The sequence below is a fragment of the Abrus precatorius genome, unplaced genomic scaffold (genome assembly GCF_003935025.1).
Source record: "Abrus precatorius isolate BTA unplaced genomic scaffold, Abrus_2018 Scaffold10, whole genome shotgun sequence".
NCBI lineage: Eukaryota > Viridiplantae > Streptophyta > Magnoliopsida > Fabales > Fabaceae > Abrus > Abrus precatorius.
Genome location: NW_020874292.1, coordinates 22,304,472 through 22,321,795, shown reverse-complemented (window position 1 = coordinate 22,321,795; position 17,324 = coordinate 22,304,472). Strand labels below are relative to the sequence as shown.

The following is a 17,324-nucleotide window of genomic DNA, read 5'->3' as shown; positions in this document are numbered from 1 at the left end:
ATATTTTTATTACTATGACTATGTATAACTAAACATTTATTATCATAGGGCTGCGATGAGTTCTATTAATTTCTTATTTTTTTTGTTATTGATATTGTTGAATTAATCAATGAAAGGTTAATTTTAGTTAATTAATTAATAAGCGATCATATTATTAACTGATTAATAAAACTAAGAGGTACTTTAAGTGTAAGAGGATTAATTTATTACATAAACTTTTTACTAGTTAATTGAATTTAATAAATTTAATAATTTATAATGTTTTTATTTATTTACTGACGTTACATTGATAAGATTATGATTAAAAGTAATTGTAAATTGTTGATTAATCCATGTGAATCGGTTGGTTTCATGGATTTTCTAATTCAAATCACTCTATACAATTTTTATCCGTACCAATTCAAGCCTCAAAGTTTATTCGGGAGACAATTATTAGGATCGGGCATCCAGTTGTAGTCAATCCAGCAGTAATAACTTATAATATAAATCTTGAAAAAATCTTGCCTAAGAAATGCCTCACATCTTAGTGAAGAAGAATCTAAAAGAATGAGACCCAAGTACTTTAATTTGTGTGCGCAAAGTTTGCCAGTCAGTCCACCACCACACAAAGAATATTGCTAAAGAGATGCCTCAGATCTTATGGTATCCATGAGAGAAGCGCATACTCCACTTCCTCATGCACATATTATATGCTCAACAATACAGTATATATTAAAATAGGGTAGCATAATGAAGCATTAGTTAACTATTGAATTAAAAGACTTTTTGTAAACTTTATTTACTTCATAAATTTATATTTTTCTGTTTAATTAATAAAGTTTATCATTTATACGTGTTTTTATAAGCGTAAATTTGCATATGGTGTCAATTATCTTATTTGTACGTGTGTATATGATAATGATATTCAAATTTTTAAATAAAACCCATAAATCAGAGTTTGAAATTATATGAATTAAATATTTTAATTCCTTCAAATTTAAAATCCTTCGTTAATCTTAATTGTGTAAACCATTTTATTTTTTGCAAAATAATACTAAAATATAAAGTAAAAAAATGACTTAACAAATTTTTTTAAAATTTCAAGACTTTAAATGCCTCACTTAATAACTTTAGGAATAATTAAATTATTTTCGGTACAGATCATATTACTCAACTTAGTTACCTCAAATTCAAGCATCTACAACAATTTTTGTCGTTTAGTGTAGCTGGTATCAAATTTCTTCACCTTCATGATACGTTGAAGCCCTCTCAAGAATTGCCAAATTACGGTGATATTAATGATAATGGGACAAGCAAAGCAACGTCAAACTAATTGTTTTGGACTATTGGTGTAAGCAAATTGCTCTTCTTTTCGTCAATCTGATAGAGTTAGAGACCCTGTAGATTTTCTATCGTTGATTAAAGAAAGCACTTGACTTAAAACCATCTTTGTTCAGAAAAAGACTTTTCACATATGTGGATACCAAAGGGAGTTTAGTGGCTATAACTTCAAGATAAAGGATATATATCCATGATGCAGAATATTTTTCCTTTGTGACTCATACATATACATAGTAGTACAATCAGAGACAAATCAGAAAAACCAACGGCTTTGGAGCAGAAAGAATCTAAGGAATAAACATAGATAACTCAAAAAGTATCTCGTGTGTCCATGGTGGTAAGTTTTGGCAAAAGCTTACACTGATGGCCACACATACCCTCCCCCACTTGCAAAGCAACAATTTCACAGTCACTGCTAATATAATCCCTACCCTCATTCCCTTTCTTCTTGATTCCTTCAAATCTCGTTGGTTAACTTGATATTAATTTAGTTTAACATTCTTTGGGATAGTACTACCCATTTTTAACTTGCTACTTAAATACTAAATCATGTTTATGGAAGGCACGTGAAGGTGTCGGATTTACATGGTCCCACTTCCCTATCCTCAGGTGCAAAACTTAATTTAGCTTATTTTATACTCGTGAATCACAAAAGAGATTATTGTTTTTTCCTTTTTTTTAATCTATGATATGGTCTGCTTTTGTTATTTTCGTACAAATCTATGTGACGGTCCGTTTTATTTAATACCAGGGGATCATCGAGTATAGTAGTTTATACACATAAGACAGATTCTAAGCAACATCCTAGATCAGACAATTCCTCAGTCAGTGAAAAATGTTGTCAGAATTCCTTTGCTCTCACATTTCAGGTTGGAAGAAGAGTCTTGATATCACATCAAACAGAAGTTGAGTGCATGAAGTGCGATTAAGCTACTATAATTAATGAATAAACTACAATAATTAATGCAAGTGGGCAATCCTTGATTAGAACCGCAAGTTCAATGCTGTGTGATTGTGACCCTTCATAATTTTCAAAACAAGAAAATCAAAATCAATAGTAGGGTTTGTTGGCATTTAGAAAACACAAATACATTGTCTTATGAGAGGACTTAAATTTCTCAAATCTAACAGTCAGATAAAACAAACAGAAAAATAAAACAAAAACTTGTGGCAATTGAATGAAAGGATTTGGCAATGGGCACAAGAATTAAGGTTCATTAGCAACTAGAGAGACTAGCTTTCCCTGAAATTAATCCATGGTTTTTCTTACTTTTGTATTCGTTGCATATTCTGATATTTGCCAACTTTGTTAGCACAAAGTTATTAGAGCGGATTCATGATTATTAGCACAAAATCAAGCAACTTTGTTACCGTTAACCTACGAGTCATAAACTATCATATCAACGTAAGGAAAGAGAAGCCTTGGAGTTGGAGGCTTTCTTCTTAGCTTTATAAACATACATGACAAGCCAAAAATCCTCAAAATTAGGAAAAAAAAAAAGAAAAAACAGAGGAAGAAAATCAAATATTGGAAGCATTAATCTGAGCCACCATCTTCAACATTAGAGAACCTGGTAGAACTAGTAGAAACACTATTTGAGGAAGGGGAAACTGGGGGTGGTGGTGTAGATGTCCATGGAACCACTTGATTTTCTTCATCATCTTCGTCCACACCAACATCATCGTTTTCTATATCATCGTCCTCCCCCGAGCCATCATCATCGTCATCATCGTGATCATCATCATCATGATTCTGTTGGTTGCAGGTCTCATTACTGTTGCTAACACAAGTGTTGCAAACGGAGATGGTGGGTACAAACTTGGGTCCGGTTCCGTGCCAAGCTGTTAGTGATTGACAAACATGGCAAAGAAGAAACCTGGGATGCTTGGTGACGAGGAAGTTTGCACTGTGAACCTTTGCATCGCATTCCCAACAGAGGCTTGCTTGATCTGATTCACAGAACAACTTTGCGGGACAGTTACAAAGCTCGCACTTCTTCGTCATCTCAACCTTCAATTGTTTTCTCTCTGTTGTTTTGGACACACAACAGCTACATATAGTAAATTGTCCACAACGAAAAAAAAATGGTGCAGGGCAAGTTGCAAGTTCTTGCAACTATTAAAATCCTCTCTTGTTTTTTGTCTTTCATACAAATTCTCACTCCTATATATATATATATATATATATATATATATATATATTAGTCCCGGAACCATCGGAAATTAGATTTCTTGAATGATGGCGATTAAGCTAAGTCTCTTTAACTTGGTCAAATTGGTCTTCATGTCAGCAATCTTAAAGATTAATTTACTGATTGAATACATATTTATATATCATAAATATAATTCGTATTTTTTAAAGACTAATATAGTCAAATTATATATTTTTAGATATCAATTCAATAATTTTTTTACGTGTATTAAAAAACATGATATAAAATAAATTGTTATGAAAAATTATAAATTTAATATTAGTAATATATTAAATTTTATAATATCACGTAAATTTTTCTAAGAATTTATTCACGTATTTTAAGTCACACGTTAAAAAATTATTATTTATTAAAAAAAACTATAGTTGTATATGACTTGGAGTCAAACAAGTTGGTCACCCAGTTAGTTTCAACACATTGATGATTCCAGTTTCGAGTTACTAGTCACATTGCATCCGCGTTTTTGAACTTGGTGTACTCGATTGGATGTTTTTAGGTGGATTTGGTCAAGGAAAATAGGATGAAGTCATAAAGACAAATTTCAATCTGGTAAAATGGTATTGGTATATTTTTTTACAGAAAGTGTTTCTTTGATAATAAAAGGCTAATAGAGCTAAATTAGGCCTTTTTGACTGTACCAAAACAAATGAATAGTTTCAAATACAATAAAGTAATTATCCCTAATAACTTTCAATTATTATCCTTAAAGCAATGGATAGTAAAATCGCTTTCAAATATATCGGTGCATGAATGCAATAATTATGGCTGTAACTTTCATATGATAGATAGAGATGTTGGAGAAATTTTAGACTAGTTTGCTTAAAATTCACATTAAGGAAGATTGAATGAGATTTTTCCTAAATTGCATATCGGACTAATATTTGTTCCAATAATTACAGTTGTTGATGCAAAAGCCATTAACAAAATGATTATGATGCCATAAATTGTAATACAGGCCCAACTGTGTGAGTTTGAATTTCTTCTTCCGTAGTGAGAATGAGGGTAGATAAGATACTGTTGAAGTGGCTTACTCGCTAAGCACCACCCAGAGATTGCCACATCAAATGGCACTAATTTTGTTCTTTTATTATTCTGATTGCTGACATTGTGGAGAGGTGTTACTCTTTGTTGTCACATGTGGTTGTTCCGTTGATGATCATGTACGGATGCACTTAATTCTGTCCCTCAGAAACAGAAAGTGAACAGAAAAATTGCATATGCACAGGCAAAAGCACAAGCACAAGCACTGCAATTGGCCAAATGCTACCTTTGAATTTTAGGAAGGAGCTTAGCATATCGCAGCCTCCCAATGGGACACGCGTCCAGAACCCAGTGATCAATGAATTCTGTGGGCTTGTTTTTGAGGTTTGCCTCAATTTTCTCTTGGATTAGGTGGTTTTGGTTTTGGTTTTGGGTTTGGCAACTCGGCATGTTCTCTGGTACCATTGCGAGCTTTGTGGTTCGGCCACGCCCGTTCACCAATATGTACAATATCAATCAAGCATACTAGAGTCTTAAATACTGCGAGTTATCAGTAAAATTTTCAAGATTGTCCGTCGTTTCGATTTCAAAACCAGTAAATTCTCACCTCAAATATATAATTTTATTAAAGTTAATTTTTAAAATTTTAAATTTAAAAATTTAATCTTTTGAAATTAACAATTGTCTATTATGTTATTCTTTATAGATTAAAATTAAATTACAGAATAATAATATATCATATTAAGTGATAATAAGTCACTCTGTATACAAAATTATGTTATTTTATAATATTTAAAAAATAATTTATTTTAAGCTTTTAAAATTTTTGACAATAAAATTTTTATTTTTTTAAGTTATTTTTTGTTTTTGCTCAGTTTGCTTTTGTAATAACATTTTTTTTTCTTTTATGACATTTGTTTCACCTTCTTTTTATTGCAGTAGTCTCATTCTTTCTTTTTTTTTAATTATTTTTTATTTAACTTAAGATTTCATATTTTCTCTTTCAAATGTAACTCAACAAACTTAAGTTTTTATCAACTTAAATTTTATCTCTTAACTATCTCTCTTTTTCTTTATTGTTACACTTACCAAAATTACTTTCAAATTTAACTTCTAAATGATGAAGTTTTGCAACATAAACTCTATTATAATGATAGCTAAAAGAAAAAAAATACGTTATGAAAGAAAGATAATGCAAAAGATTAGAAAGAGAATTTTATTATCTAAAAATGTTAAAATCAAAAACAAAAATAAATTATTTTTAAAATATTATAAAATTATGTCATTTTGTATTTAGAATAGACTGTCATGTGTCATTTAAAGTAATATATTTATTACTTTGTTATTCAATTTTAATGTTTCTTAACAGTAAAAATTAATGTGACTAACAATTACTAATTTTAAAAATTAAAAATTTTAAAAACTAATTTAAAAGACAATACATATTTTAAAGACTAAATTGAAGATTTGATAAATGATTTAGGTTATCATAATTACTTTATTTTATAATTATAATTTACTGAAAGAAAAGCACATAAATCTATCTCTCAAAATAAATTATTTTATCAATAATAAAATATTTGTAAAGTCATTCTATCTTACAATTCCCTTTTGTATAAATTTTATAATTAAAACACATTAAAAATTATATAAATTACATTTTTTATTGTAATAATTTTTTTGTTATTAATATCTTTTTTAATTATATTTTAAATTAAAAATTTTATTTAATTTTTCTTTATTACTTTATATAAATTTTGATATTTTTTGTAAATATATATTTTTATATTTATAAATTATCTTAATTTTTTTGTATTTTTTAATTTGAATTTCCTTTTATATTAAGTGTTAATATTTAATTTATTTTTTTGACACTATATAATAAAAATATTATTTTAAAATTATTTAATTTTATTGTCTTTATCAGTTTGATGCATATTATTTAGTTATAGAATTAAATAAAAATAATTTTTTTAAATTGTATTATTAAAAATAATTTAAAAATATATATTTAATCATTTATAAATATATATATTTTTTAAATAGTAAGTTAAATGTATGTTTATTATAAAATAAAATATCTTTATCACTCATATTTATATGCCTATGTAATTAAATTTAAAGATCTACATCCTTCAAGCATTATATTATAATTTAAATTTATTATTAAACGATAATAAGATAACATATTTATCATACTAACAGGAATGAGTAATTATAGATATTAAAACATTAAAACATATGTGATTGGTGAGTGAAAACACGTAGAGAGAGGATCTACCTTACATTCAGTTTAGGTTACGTTTGAATTTTATTTATTAATAAATTAGGTTAATTTTTTGAAAAGTTTATTTGGTTCAAAAAATAAGTTTTATGACATCTACAAAACTTTTTCATTTAAAAATGTCTATATATATAGTTTCCTTTTACTTTAATGTGTCATAATGTTATTAGAGTATAATAAAAAAAGGCATGTAAAAAATAACATCAATATTATTTAGAAGAATTAAAATTATATTTTATCATATTTCCATGCATTAAAAATATTTTTTTATTATTGTTTTATATTTTGTAATTTGCTTCAAACTCTTTAATTAATGTTGCATTTTTATTGTAATATTGTAAAATTGAAATATAAATTAACAAACCTGGAACACTAATAATATAAAACACTCTGAACTTTGTTATTCTTTTTTCCCCGTAAAGTGTATTCATTCAAATAAAAATATAAAATTTGTATAAACATTACTCACACTAACAATTTCACACCCTTATTAATTTTGCAACGAGTGAGGTGGAGGCACGAGCATGCAATGAGTTGGTCATTAAGATAGGTTGCACTAGACCAACTCCAACACGGTCCACTTGTTGCACACTACACACCATAAGTTAGAGACAATCGATATGACTATGACAATCTATGGAATCGTCAACTCTGATTTTGATATGTGATTTACTAATTTAGGGCATCAAGTTAAAAATAGGAAAAGAAAGAGCATCAAAGATATTTTAAAAAAAAACTCACAAAATAATGTTATTTTAGAATTCTTGAAATAAATCAAAAGTGAATAATCTAATTCATTCAGATTAATCCATTATAGATTAAATTTAATGTTTAAAGAAGTTAACTCACGACTTCACTCATTAAATTAAAAAAATTAAAATTGTTTTGGATATAATATTTTTAAAATATATAATTAATCATCAATATTAATAAATCATTTTTAAATTATCAAATATCTTAATGTTTGTATTATTTGTATATTTAATTTTTATCATCGTTTATTTTTTAATAGTTATTTATATCAAATTATCGAATAACTTTAAATGTATTAAAATAAATATAAACATTATTGAGTCGAGACAAGTAGTTCATCCACAAGTTATATATACTCTCAAAGTTTTAGGAAAGTAATAAATTTTAATAAATTTAATCAAACAACAAAAGAAAATACAATTTTCAAATTTTCAAATTTCAATGATTTCAGATTGATGTCTAAGAACAACATTGAAAGAATGGTTTGATAAGTCAAATACCAACTTTTTTTTATCATTATTATCTTCATTTATAATTGAAAAATGTTAAAAATAATTTATTATAAGTAATTAATAAATTAATATAAATAACATAATTAAGTTATCAATTGATGAAAATATATTTAACCAATTATAAGTAATAAGTACTTAAACATTACTTAGGAGGCAATAATAATATTTGTTAAGCACATCAGCTGTTATTGTTAAGCAGATTCAGTCACACAGGCGACTTGAGTAGTGAAATAGAGATCGACACAACATAGCTCATTAATGTCACATAAATTATTAAAGTTGTATAAATCTAATTGCTTAGGTGTTAGAGTTGGATGAATCTAGTCGCGTAGGTTATTGATGTCACATAATTACGATTACACATGTCACTAGAGTTGCCTAGATTTAATTACATAGATCTAGTTGTATTGATTATTAGATTCATAAATTTAATCGTACACACGTAAACAAATAACATAATAATCAACAACGCAACATGAACGTTGAAAGAACTTCAGAATAAAATGTAGAAAAAATTACTATTTACAGTAACATGTAATAATCAAATACAAGTAAGAATGGAAAAGAGAAGAGAATAATTTTAAAGATTAAAATTTAATTTTAGATGTAATTATAAATTATTTATAAATTTAATATGTAATAATAATTATTAGAGGTTGTCTTGTGTTTATAATGAATTGGAACAATGCGGATAAAAAGAATTTAGATAATATATGGGTCAACTTTTAATAATATAATTATATATTTAAGATTAAACTCAAAATTATTAAACTGAAATAATTTATATCAATTGTGTTTAATAATTTTTTAAAAATAATTTAATCTAAATATTTATATTTTATAATTATAAGTTATATTTTTATTTTTAAATTTTTTTTAGATGATTAAGTTCTTCAAAATATTTGTTATGACAAAATATAAATAAGCATTTATTTATTTTAAAATAAATTCAACTAAACGTACTAATTACCATTTTCCTTAATTAATTAACTGTTAACGCCGTGCACTATAAAACGCCAACACCGATGCGTTTCGTACCCGTTTGTCAAGAAATTAAAAATTTTGGGCATTTAGGGATTTGAGTTTGCTGATCTCAGTCCTTTTCCTCACACACTCTCTCCTGCCATCTCCGTCGCTGCAACGTAGTGATTCAGGGGTTTTCGTCTCATCGTCACGCGCGCAGGTTCCACTAAAACTTGCCGAATTCGTATTCTAATTTTCTTCCTATTTTTCTCAATGCGAATTGAAGGAGACTTCTTCATGATTTCTTTCACAGTTTTGTAGCAGTTGCAGTTGAAATTACTGGTTAGTCTCTTTTCCATTTTTTACAGTTTAGGTGTTAATGTTGCCGCGTGCGTCAATGTATTCATCTTGTGACGTGACAAAAAGAAAATATTGCAAGATTATGGTAACGCTGTCGCTGTAGTTTATGATCGCAAGATTGTGGTTTCCACTTACGTATGAGTTTCTTTGTCCCAGAAATTGAATTTTATTAGTGAAAATCCAGGGTTTACTTGTGTTCAAGATTATTTAGAGTTTACTTGTCCATTTAGACTAACGTGTACGGGTGTTATTTTTGACAGGGTTGTTCAGTTCGTGAATAGATTGTTGCTTGTTGTGAAAACTAGTGGATATTGTTAAAAAAAACTACCAAACTGCTTTAAGAGAAAAATGCAGAATAAAGCTGTCTTGGAAGATGGGGAAGGAGAGTCTGTGACTGTTCCAGAGCCTGAATTTGATGAGTGGGGAAATTTTGGGGACGATGACATAATGCAGCAGCAATTTTCAATTCAGGCTGAGGAAGCCAAGAAAGTTCCATTTGTTGGTGACAAGGCAAGGCTAAGTGCATAAGTCTTTGAAACTTCTTTCATTTCTGATCTAGTGATTCTGGTTTAATTGGTTTACTGTATGTAGTGCTAATAACTTTCTTTCTCTTGAAGATCTGAATTTGATCCTTTTGAGGAAAAGGCCGCTAGTTATTAGCCTCAAATCACATTAATTTGTGTCCCTTTTATCAATATTATTATTCTATGGGACTTCCTTTCTTGATGGAGAGGGTGGAATATGATTTTAACAATGGGTGAAAGGACAATGATTTCATGTGACAAATTGGCAGGAACCACTATGTAGCTTAGCTGCTGAATATAAATCAGGCAGTCCTATCTTGCTGGAGAAAATAAAGGTTTGATAACCTTTTATATATATAATTTTGTGCTTTATTTTGAATCCTTTCTCATCTTATCATTTTTCTTGAGTTCTTCTCATACTCATTTGATACAGGTGCTTGATGAGCAATATGCTGCCATCCGTCGAACTCGAGGAGATGGAAACTGCTTCTTTCGAAGCTTTATGTTTTCATACCTTGTATGTTTTGGTGTAACATTGGATCACTATTTTGGGGTCTATGGACTAAGGAACTAAATATTCCAACGATTTGGCCAATGTTTAAATTATCATTAACTTTTTTTTCTCAGGAGCATATTTTGGCATGTCAAGACCAAGCAGAAGTTGATCGTATCAAAGCCAATGTTGAAAAAAGTAGAAAAGCACTGCAGACCTTGGGTTATGCAGACTTGACTTTCGAAGATTTTTTTGCGGTAACTTATCTGCTACATTCTTCACTTCTTATTTTCTGGGGTATACACATCTGCCTATTTATTTTATATTAAGATCTTAATATTTACTAGGGAAAATTGTCTAAACCTGACCAAAAATTGATATTTGTTCCAAATTCATGATTGCTATTTCTGGAGTATATTGCACTGCATGTACTACCTAAGCCCTCCTAAACTTTGAGGTAGCTGAAAGTAGCTATTTTTGTATCTACAAATTAAGCCCTTAAACTTTGGGAAATGTTTGAATAGATCTTCCGTCTATCCAGTTTTAATTTCTTAATAGTTTGTTAGCCATGTGAGAATTGAGTGACTACTTTTATTCATAGTAGTCAATAGTGGCCATAGGTGCAAAGCGGAGCAGCTGGGTGCCACTATTCCATCGCTGTTGTGTTTCAGTTTAGTGGCTGTCATGTCGCTAATTGCAACAAAAAGCGGAGCAAATCGCGACCCTTTCATCCTAGGGCGAAAGGGCAATCTTGGGATTTTGCTCCCCTTTTATATTTCTAAAAGTTGGAATGTTTCTGTCTTCGCAAGTCAAGATCGAACCCTACCTTCATCTTTGTTCTCTCATTCTCTTGTTTTGTTCTCCATTTTTTACGTCAATGTCTGGTGCAAGTTACCATTTCTGGCCAAGTTCCATCATCTTTTTCATTTCTAGTGAAACCCAACTTAATTCTAACGTGAGTGGAGACATTTTCCTATGATCTTTTTCATCTCTAGTGTAACCCAAGCTATTTCTGATTAGATGTAGACTTTTTCTAATAATAGTGAGACCTTTTCCAGTGAGACCATTTGCGTTTGAGCTTTTTTCAGTGACTGAACACCCTTTGGTCAATTTTTCAGAATAGCGGTCATCCCACTATCCCACTATAGCATTTTTGGATTCGGCCGCTCTGTGCTGCTATCAGAGATCGACTACTATGCTTTTGTTCATGTCTTCTCCAAAAGTGACCACTTTATATAATCCTTATGTAACTAAATTTGCTCATGTAGGACTTATTTTTTTATTTAGATTCTCCCTGAATTTATATAGATGAAGTAGATGACCTTAATTATCATACAATGGCTAGTTACCATCTTCAATGCCATCACTGCCTTCTCTTTATATTTCTCTTTCCCCTCAAATCTCTGAGGCTGAATATTGTGAAATCATACGCTGGAACCAAGGTCAACAGAAACAGCAAAGTTTAGGCCCCAAAATGCTGTTTATTAACCTGATAGCAAAGTGCTTTACGTGCATTGGAGCTGTGGTCTGGGTCTTTTTATGCATTGGAAGCTATTCAAAACTTCTTGCTTTTCTAATTTTTAATTTTCAATGATTGACCAAAGACGAAAATCAAAACTTTTAGTTTAAAATAAATGGGCCATCCAATAGAACATTATTGAGAGGAAGAATTTTGACATATTTTTGGCATATTGTTCTATTTATCTTGGTGAAAGTGTACGTTGCCAGAAATATGTTTAATATTTTTAGAAAATGCTTTGAACTAAAGGTCTGGACCCTTAGAGGTTAAACTAATTCTAAATTCATAGAGGCACTTCCAGAGGTTAGAATGATCAAACATATTACTTTCTTCATCTAAGGATATATATAACTTCTGATTAACTTAGTTGTTAAAAAATTTCAGTTATTCCTTGAGCAGCTGGAATGTGTTATTCAAGGGAAAGAGACTTCCATAAGGTGTTAACATTTTCCTTCACTATGAATTTGCCTTGATAATAATGAAGTGGAGGGATGATATTCTCTGATAATATTTAATTATCACAATTTGCTGTTTATCTAATTTTCTTATTCATTTTCTTTTTGCCCTGGGGTTTTGTTTGAATGAAATTTATCATTTTATCTTAATATGATCACAGTCATGAAGAGCTTCTTCTTAGAAGCCGAGATCAGTCAGTATCAGATTATGGTGAGTAACTTAAACCTATCTGCCCCAAATGCTTAGATCTCATTTCTTCCCCATATCTTCACAAGTTTGTTTGTTTAGTTGTTATGTTCTTCAGATTTGTTACTTCTGCTGAAATACAAAAGCGCACAGAATTTTTTGAACCTTTCATACTGGGCTTAACTAATACAACAGTCGAGCAGGTTTGTTCAATGTTGATAATTTTTATAATCCTTCCGAAATTTGCTTGTAAAGTCAATATCTGACTAAAATGAACAATACAACCATTAGTCCTATTGTTTATAAACTGTCCACAGTCAGTCTTCTGATTTTAATATGTAGTTCTCCATCTCTCATGTTATTTGTTGTGCTTTAGTTTTGCAAATCATCTGTTGAACCAATGGGTGAAGAGAGCGACCATGTGCACATTACTGCCCTTTCAGATGCATTGGGCATTCCAATCCGCGTTGTGTACCTTGACCGCAGCTCATGTGATACTGGTGGTGTCAGTGTAAATCATCACGATTTCATGCCAGTGGCGGGTGATCTCCCAAATGCTAGTTGTAGCTCTGAAAAGAACGATCCTTTCATCACATTGTTATATCGTCCTGGTCACTATGACATCCTCTATCCAAAGTGATGATGACCTTGGGGAAAAGACCTTTAGTGACTTTTTTTGTTGTGTGTGGAGCCACAACAGCTCTGCCCTGAGCTAGGTTGTTAAGGACATGCGTGGTCTGTACTTTGTTAATGTTGAATGATCAATTGTCTACAATGATATACATATTTAGAAGAGATTGATCAACAAAGTACGTCAACATTATTAATAATCAAAACTCAACTTTGCGCCTGGTGCTTTGCATGTTTTCATTCTTCCCGATATCTCCGTGCACATGGTGTTAGTGAAAGTATGGCTCCATCTGAAAAGAGTTGATTTTTCCTATACAATCATATATTAATGGTCAAAATTGTTTTACTTAAATTTAATATTGACCGGCCATTGTTTACTTGCATGGTCAATGATTAGCTTCTCTAATGTTCTCATGTCACCTAGTATGCATCAAAGAATTATATATCATTTTCGTAGCCTATGTTGTGGCTGGGATGTAATAATGGGCAAAAAGCAATGTCAGCCGGCCCAGACATGTCCAAATTTGAACGGTAACTTTTTCACTGGCCTAGCTCATTTATTTTTGACAGCTCTAAATTTAAGACACGTGAAAAGAGTTTTACGCTGTGCTTGCTTTGAAGGAAATCAGACGGGCTCAAATTTCATTGGATGAAACTTGTCACACACGTTTCACTCATTTGATTAAAGGGAAATACTGGAATGAAATGCTTTTATTTTAGCGGGACCCACACTGAAATATTTCACCATTGGATAGGTGAGAAAGGTAAAGGAGCAGCTGTTGCAACTTTGTTTTTATTTTTATTTAATTGTTTAAAAATAAAAGTATTATTATCTAACAAAAACACAATATATTGTTACATTCTTCACATTTCATCTCTCTTCTTTTCACTTCTCATCCAAACAAATAATTAACCTCCCCAAACAAGAAGAAAAAAAAAAAAGAATAAAAGTTGACTCTTTGAAATCAGGGGGGAAAAGGTTGTATTCACAGATACTTATATCAAGTATTAAAATTGAAACTTAAATATTGAAAAATTTTAATCTTCAACCAAATACAATAATACTTCCAATCATAACATTAAAGTACAGAGTATGTTCACTCAAAATGCATACATGAAAACATAAAGCACTTTTACAACTTTGATTAGTTAAAACACATTAGCAATCAGGTCCAAGGCTTCGAGCAGTGCATCCTAGCTCAAATAGGCTCTTTGGTCATTTGATAATTTGTTGGATTTCATATTCATTTAAGTAACTCAAACGTCTTTTGACCTAAACTTGATTATAGTGAAGAATATTCAAGAGGGTTCTGCGTTTTGGATGAAATACTTAATATTCATCTAAGTGTCTCAAACGTCTTTTGACCTAAACTTGATTATGCAGTGAAGCATATTCAAGATGGTTCTGCGTTTTGGATGAAATGCTTCTGCATTCACCTGTGGCATTTATGGCTAAGTGAATAATTATCTTCTAATGCTTATCTGCCAAGTTTATTCGTGTCTTTATGATGGGATTTTCCTTAACACTTTGGAGTTTTGACATAGAAAGAATTAGGCAGGAAAAAAAATTAGAGAACAAAATCGAAGACGTTATGGAAATTTTGTGTTTGAATTAAAAAAATAAAGAAATAAAGGGATTTCTTTTCATCTGACTGTTTGAGTGAAAAAGTGAAAGAAACTATATAACTAAATATACAAAGACAAATTTATCCTTAAAATGTGTATTTAAGTGCATGTGTGAAGGGAAGGGATGGTTGCAATTATTTTGTTTAGTGAAGAATTACAGCCCATCATCTAAAGTGTCACAACCAATTGGGATACAAACAAGGATGAATTAAAGTACATCATGAAAAAGGTTTATAAAGGAAAAAGGTTATATAGGCTTGGTGGTGCTAAGTTGCTTGCAAGTACAGAGAATTTTTGTTTTATCGGTTGTGTCATGGGTCTTTCCTTTTGATTTGGTGTCTGATGTAGTTCACTTGAATGCAAATAATTTTCATGAGTACTCTGACCTTTTAGTGTCATTGGTCAGGTGTGGAATAGGTATAGAAATTGTGACATACTTTTTGTTCAATGTCAATAAGTGAGAGAAAAAAAATGAGAGAAGTGAGAAAGAAAAAGGGGGGTAAATAGACAATGCAAACGAGGTATGTTGTCTAAACTCTAAACCATAGTTATTAAAACTAGATTGAATTAGATAATTTAATTAGTTGTATTGAAAACTGGTACTGATTTGGACAACTTAAAAAAATGATGAAACAAAAAATTAGTTAAAAATCGATTAAAATTGGGTAAAAATTAGTGCAAAAAATCATGCTATGCAGAGTATGAACGTGTTTGTGTCAATAACATTATATATATAAATCTTTTAAATAATATCACCACAAATAAAAAAAATGGTACAACAACATTTATGTCATTTGTTAAGATATGGATTAATAAAATAAAAGGCAAACTGGATGTGGTATAAATTTGATATCTTTTTTAGTAATTCCATATTCAAAAGTGGTTTTAATTAAAATGATTCAAATAATCGTCAATTTGTTAAATAAAAACCTGTAAAAATAAGAAACTTGATAACAAATTTATTTTATCTAAAACAAAGTCTAATCTGAACACATTGGATGGTTGAACTCAATCTAGCATTGGACAGGGAAAATACGCGCAATATTTCATGCTTACCATATCGCCACTCAAGAGGAATTGAGTTATACGCTCTTGTATCATCATTTTGGCACGTTATTTAACAGTTAATCTAAATATTTGCATTATTCAGATATTGGCACACATGTTAACTATTGAATGAAGTACTTCTGATGAACACTACTGATTTCACAAATAACAAGTGAAGACGAAATTCTCATCGTATTGATTATTCCCTTCAGTTGACGTGCTCTGTTTTCTAGCTACTTTCTTTGCAATGCGCCTGGCTTGCTACTTCTAAATTTTATCACCGATGGAGTTTCAATATTTTTATATCAAATTGATCGGAAATTACCTGTCCTTGATAACATAGGCTTGTTTTGTCAGCAACAAATTGCTTATTAATGTTGCATTCGCATCTATCTCCCCCACTAATTAAGGTCAACACAATTTAGACCATCCCCATTTGTTTTTCAATGCTTTTTTATAGTATGATGCCTTTGCTTACTGTGTATGGTAGGAAACAATCAGATCGGCAAAAACAAGAGCAATAACAATAAGTGACATCATTCAATAAGATTGTGCTAGTTTGTTTTAAAGCTTAATCGAATTTATTTTAATAAAGTTAATTTTAAACTGTTAATCGTATTTGAGACATTTAACAAAAATGATTTAAAATATTGCGGGAATTCATATTTTAGTAGTAAACTAAATAATTACTTCATCCAACTAACCAGAAATCCACAATTACACTACAGAACTGCCCCAGAAAATAGAAACAAAAATGAAAAAGGAAAAGCTCCTTGAACAAGACCCCTAGGGAGGCTAAGGGAAAAAAGAGGACAGTGAAAGGGATAAAGAGAAGAGACTAATGACCAGTGAAAATGGCTTCCTCCAGGAGTTCTTTGGAGTTATTCATCAAAGCAGGACTCAACCTGAACATGAGAGTGCAGAACTCCATCTCATCTAGAGCCCCATCACCATCCAAATCTCCTTCTCTCAGCATGCACTTGATCTCATCATCACTCATTCCTTCTAATCCAAGCAATGCTGAGTTCCTCTTCAAGCTCTCAAAAGTTATCACCTTCTTCTCTCTGTCCATCAACAACTGAAACCCATTTGTCAGCTCCTTCATAAACCCCTCAGTGCCCAATTTCTCCATCATTGCAGGGAAATAGTCCTCAAAAACAACCGCGTTCTTCTTGGATGACATTGCTGATACTTGTAACAAAAAAAAGAAAAGAAAAGAAAAGAAAAGAAAAAAAAGAAATGGACTTGTGTGTTCTGAATTGAGAACAATGGAGATGGTTATGTGAATTTATATAGTAAGATGAAGAATAAAAAGAACATTAAACAAGTGTGTTGATGAGAAGTTGACAATGAAGGTACAGAATAAAGATAAGAGGGAGGAGCAAGATAGTTGCTAAGGCACTATTTTCAGCTTGCATAAATTCGAGGCCGTTTTCTTGTCTAAAGGGTTACTCATT

General features: G+C 30.4%; 3 protein-coding genes across 5 annotated transcripts; 1 reads left to right on the top strand and 2 right to left on the bottom strand.

Moving 5' to 3' along the window:
- Positions 1–731: 731 nt before the first annotated feature.
- LOC113853255 (B-box domain protein 31-like) lies at positions 732–3,455 on the bottom strand. Its single transcript, XM_027483779.1, has one exon. It carries the CDS (start codon positions 3,323–3,325, stop codon positions 2,858–2,860), a length of 468 nt encoding a protein of 155 aa, XP_027339580.1. The 5' UTR covers positions 3,326–3,455; the 3' UTR covers positions 732–2,857.
- A 5,644-nt stretch (positions 3,456–9,099) lies between these two features.
- LOC113868713 (ubiquitin thioesterase otubain-like) lies at positions 9,100–13,441 on the top strand. Of its 3 annotated transcripts, none has more exons than XM_027504553.1 (10): positions 9,100–9,246; positions 9,340–9,368; positions 9,647–9,896; positions 10,180–10,245; positions 10,344–10,427; positions 10,538–10,660; positions 12,307–12,359; positions 12,539–12,588; positions 12,667–12,767; positions 12,941–13,441. In XM_027504553.1, the coding sequence occupies exons 3-10, from the start codon at positions 9,735–9,737 to the stop codon at positions 13,202–13,204; spliced, it is 903 nt and encodes a 300-aa protein (XP_027360354.1). In that variant the 5' UTR covers positions 9,100–9,246; positions 9,340–9,368; positions 9,647–9,734; the 3' UTR covers positions 13,205–13,441. The 3 variants fall into 3 exon arrangements, with proteins under 3 accessions (XP_027360354.1, XP_027360369.1, XP_027360361.1); XM_027504568.1 differs by having other exon boundaries at positions 9,109–9,246; positions 9,741–9,896; XM_027504560.1 differs by having other exon boundaries at positions 9,109–9,246; positions 9,729–9,896.
- A 3,164-nt stretch (positions 13,442–16,605) lies between these two features.
- LOC113868732 (calcium-binding protein KRP1-like) lies at positions 16,606–17,143 on the bottom strand. The gene has a single exon (XM_027504581.1). It carries the CDS (start codon positions 17,048–17,050, stop codon positions 16,706–16,708), a length of 345 nt encoding a protein of 114 aa, XP_027360382.1. The 5' UTR covers positions 17,051–17,143; the 3' UTR covers positions 16,606–16,705.
- Positions 17,144–17,324: the final 181 nt, after the last annotated feature.

What these genes read in the sequence shown, in the direction of transcription:
- LOC113868732 (XM_027504581.1), bottom strand. Translation starts at nt 17,050, where the DNA reads ATGTCATCCAAGAAGAACGCGGTTGTTTTTGAGGACTATTTCCCTGCA.
- LOC113868713 (XM_027504553.1), top strand. Translation starts at nt 9,735, where the DNA reads ATGCAGAATAAAGCTGTCTTGGAAGATGGGGAAGGAGAGTCTGTGACT. An exon ending in GCTTTATGTTTTCATACCTT is followed by an intron (nt 10,428 to 10,537) that starts GTATGTTTTGGT and finishes TTTTTTTCTCAG; the next exon opens with GAGCATATTTTGGCATGTCA. An exon ending in GGGAAAGAGACTTCCATAAG is followed by an intron (nt 12,360 to 12,538) that starts GTGTTAACATTT and finishes ATATGATCACAG; the next exon opens with TCATGAAGAGCTTCTTCTTA.
- LOC113853255 (XM_027483779.1), bottom strand. Translation starts at nt 3,325, where the DNA reads ATGACGAAGAAGTGCGAGCTTTGTAACTGTCCCGCAAAGTTGTTCTGT.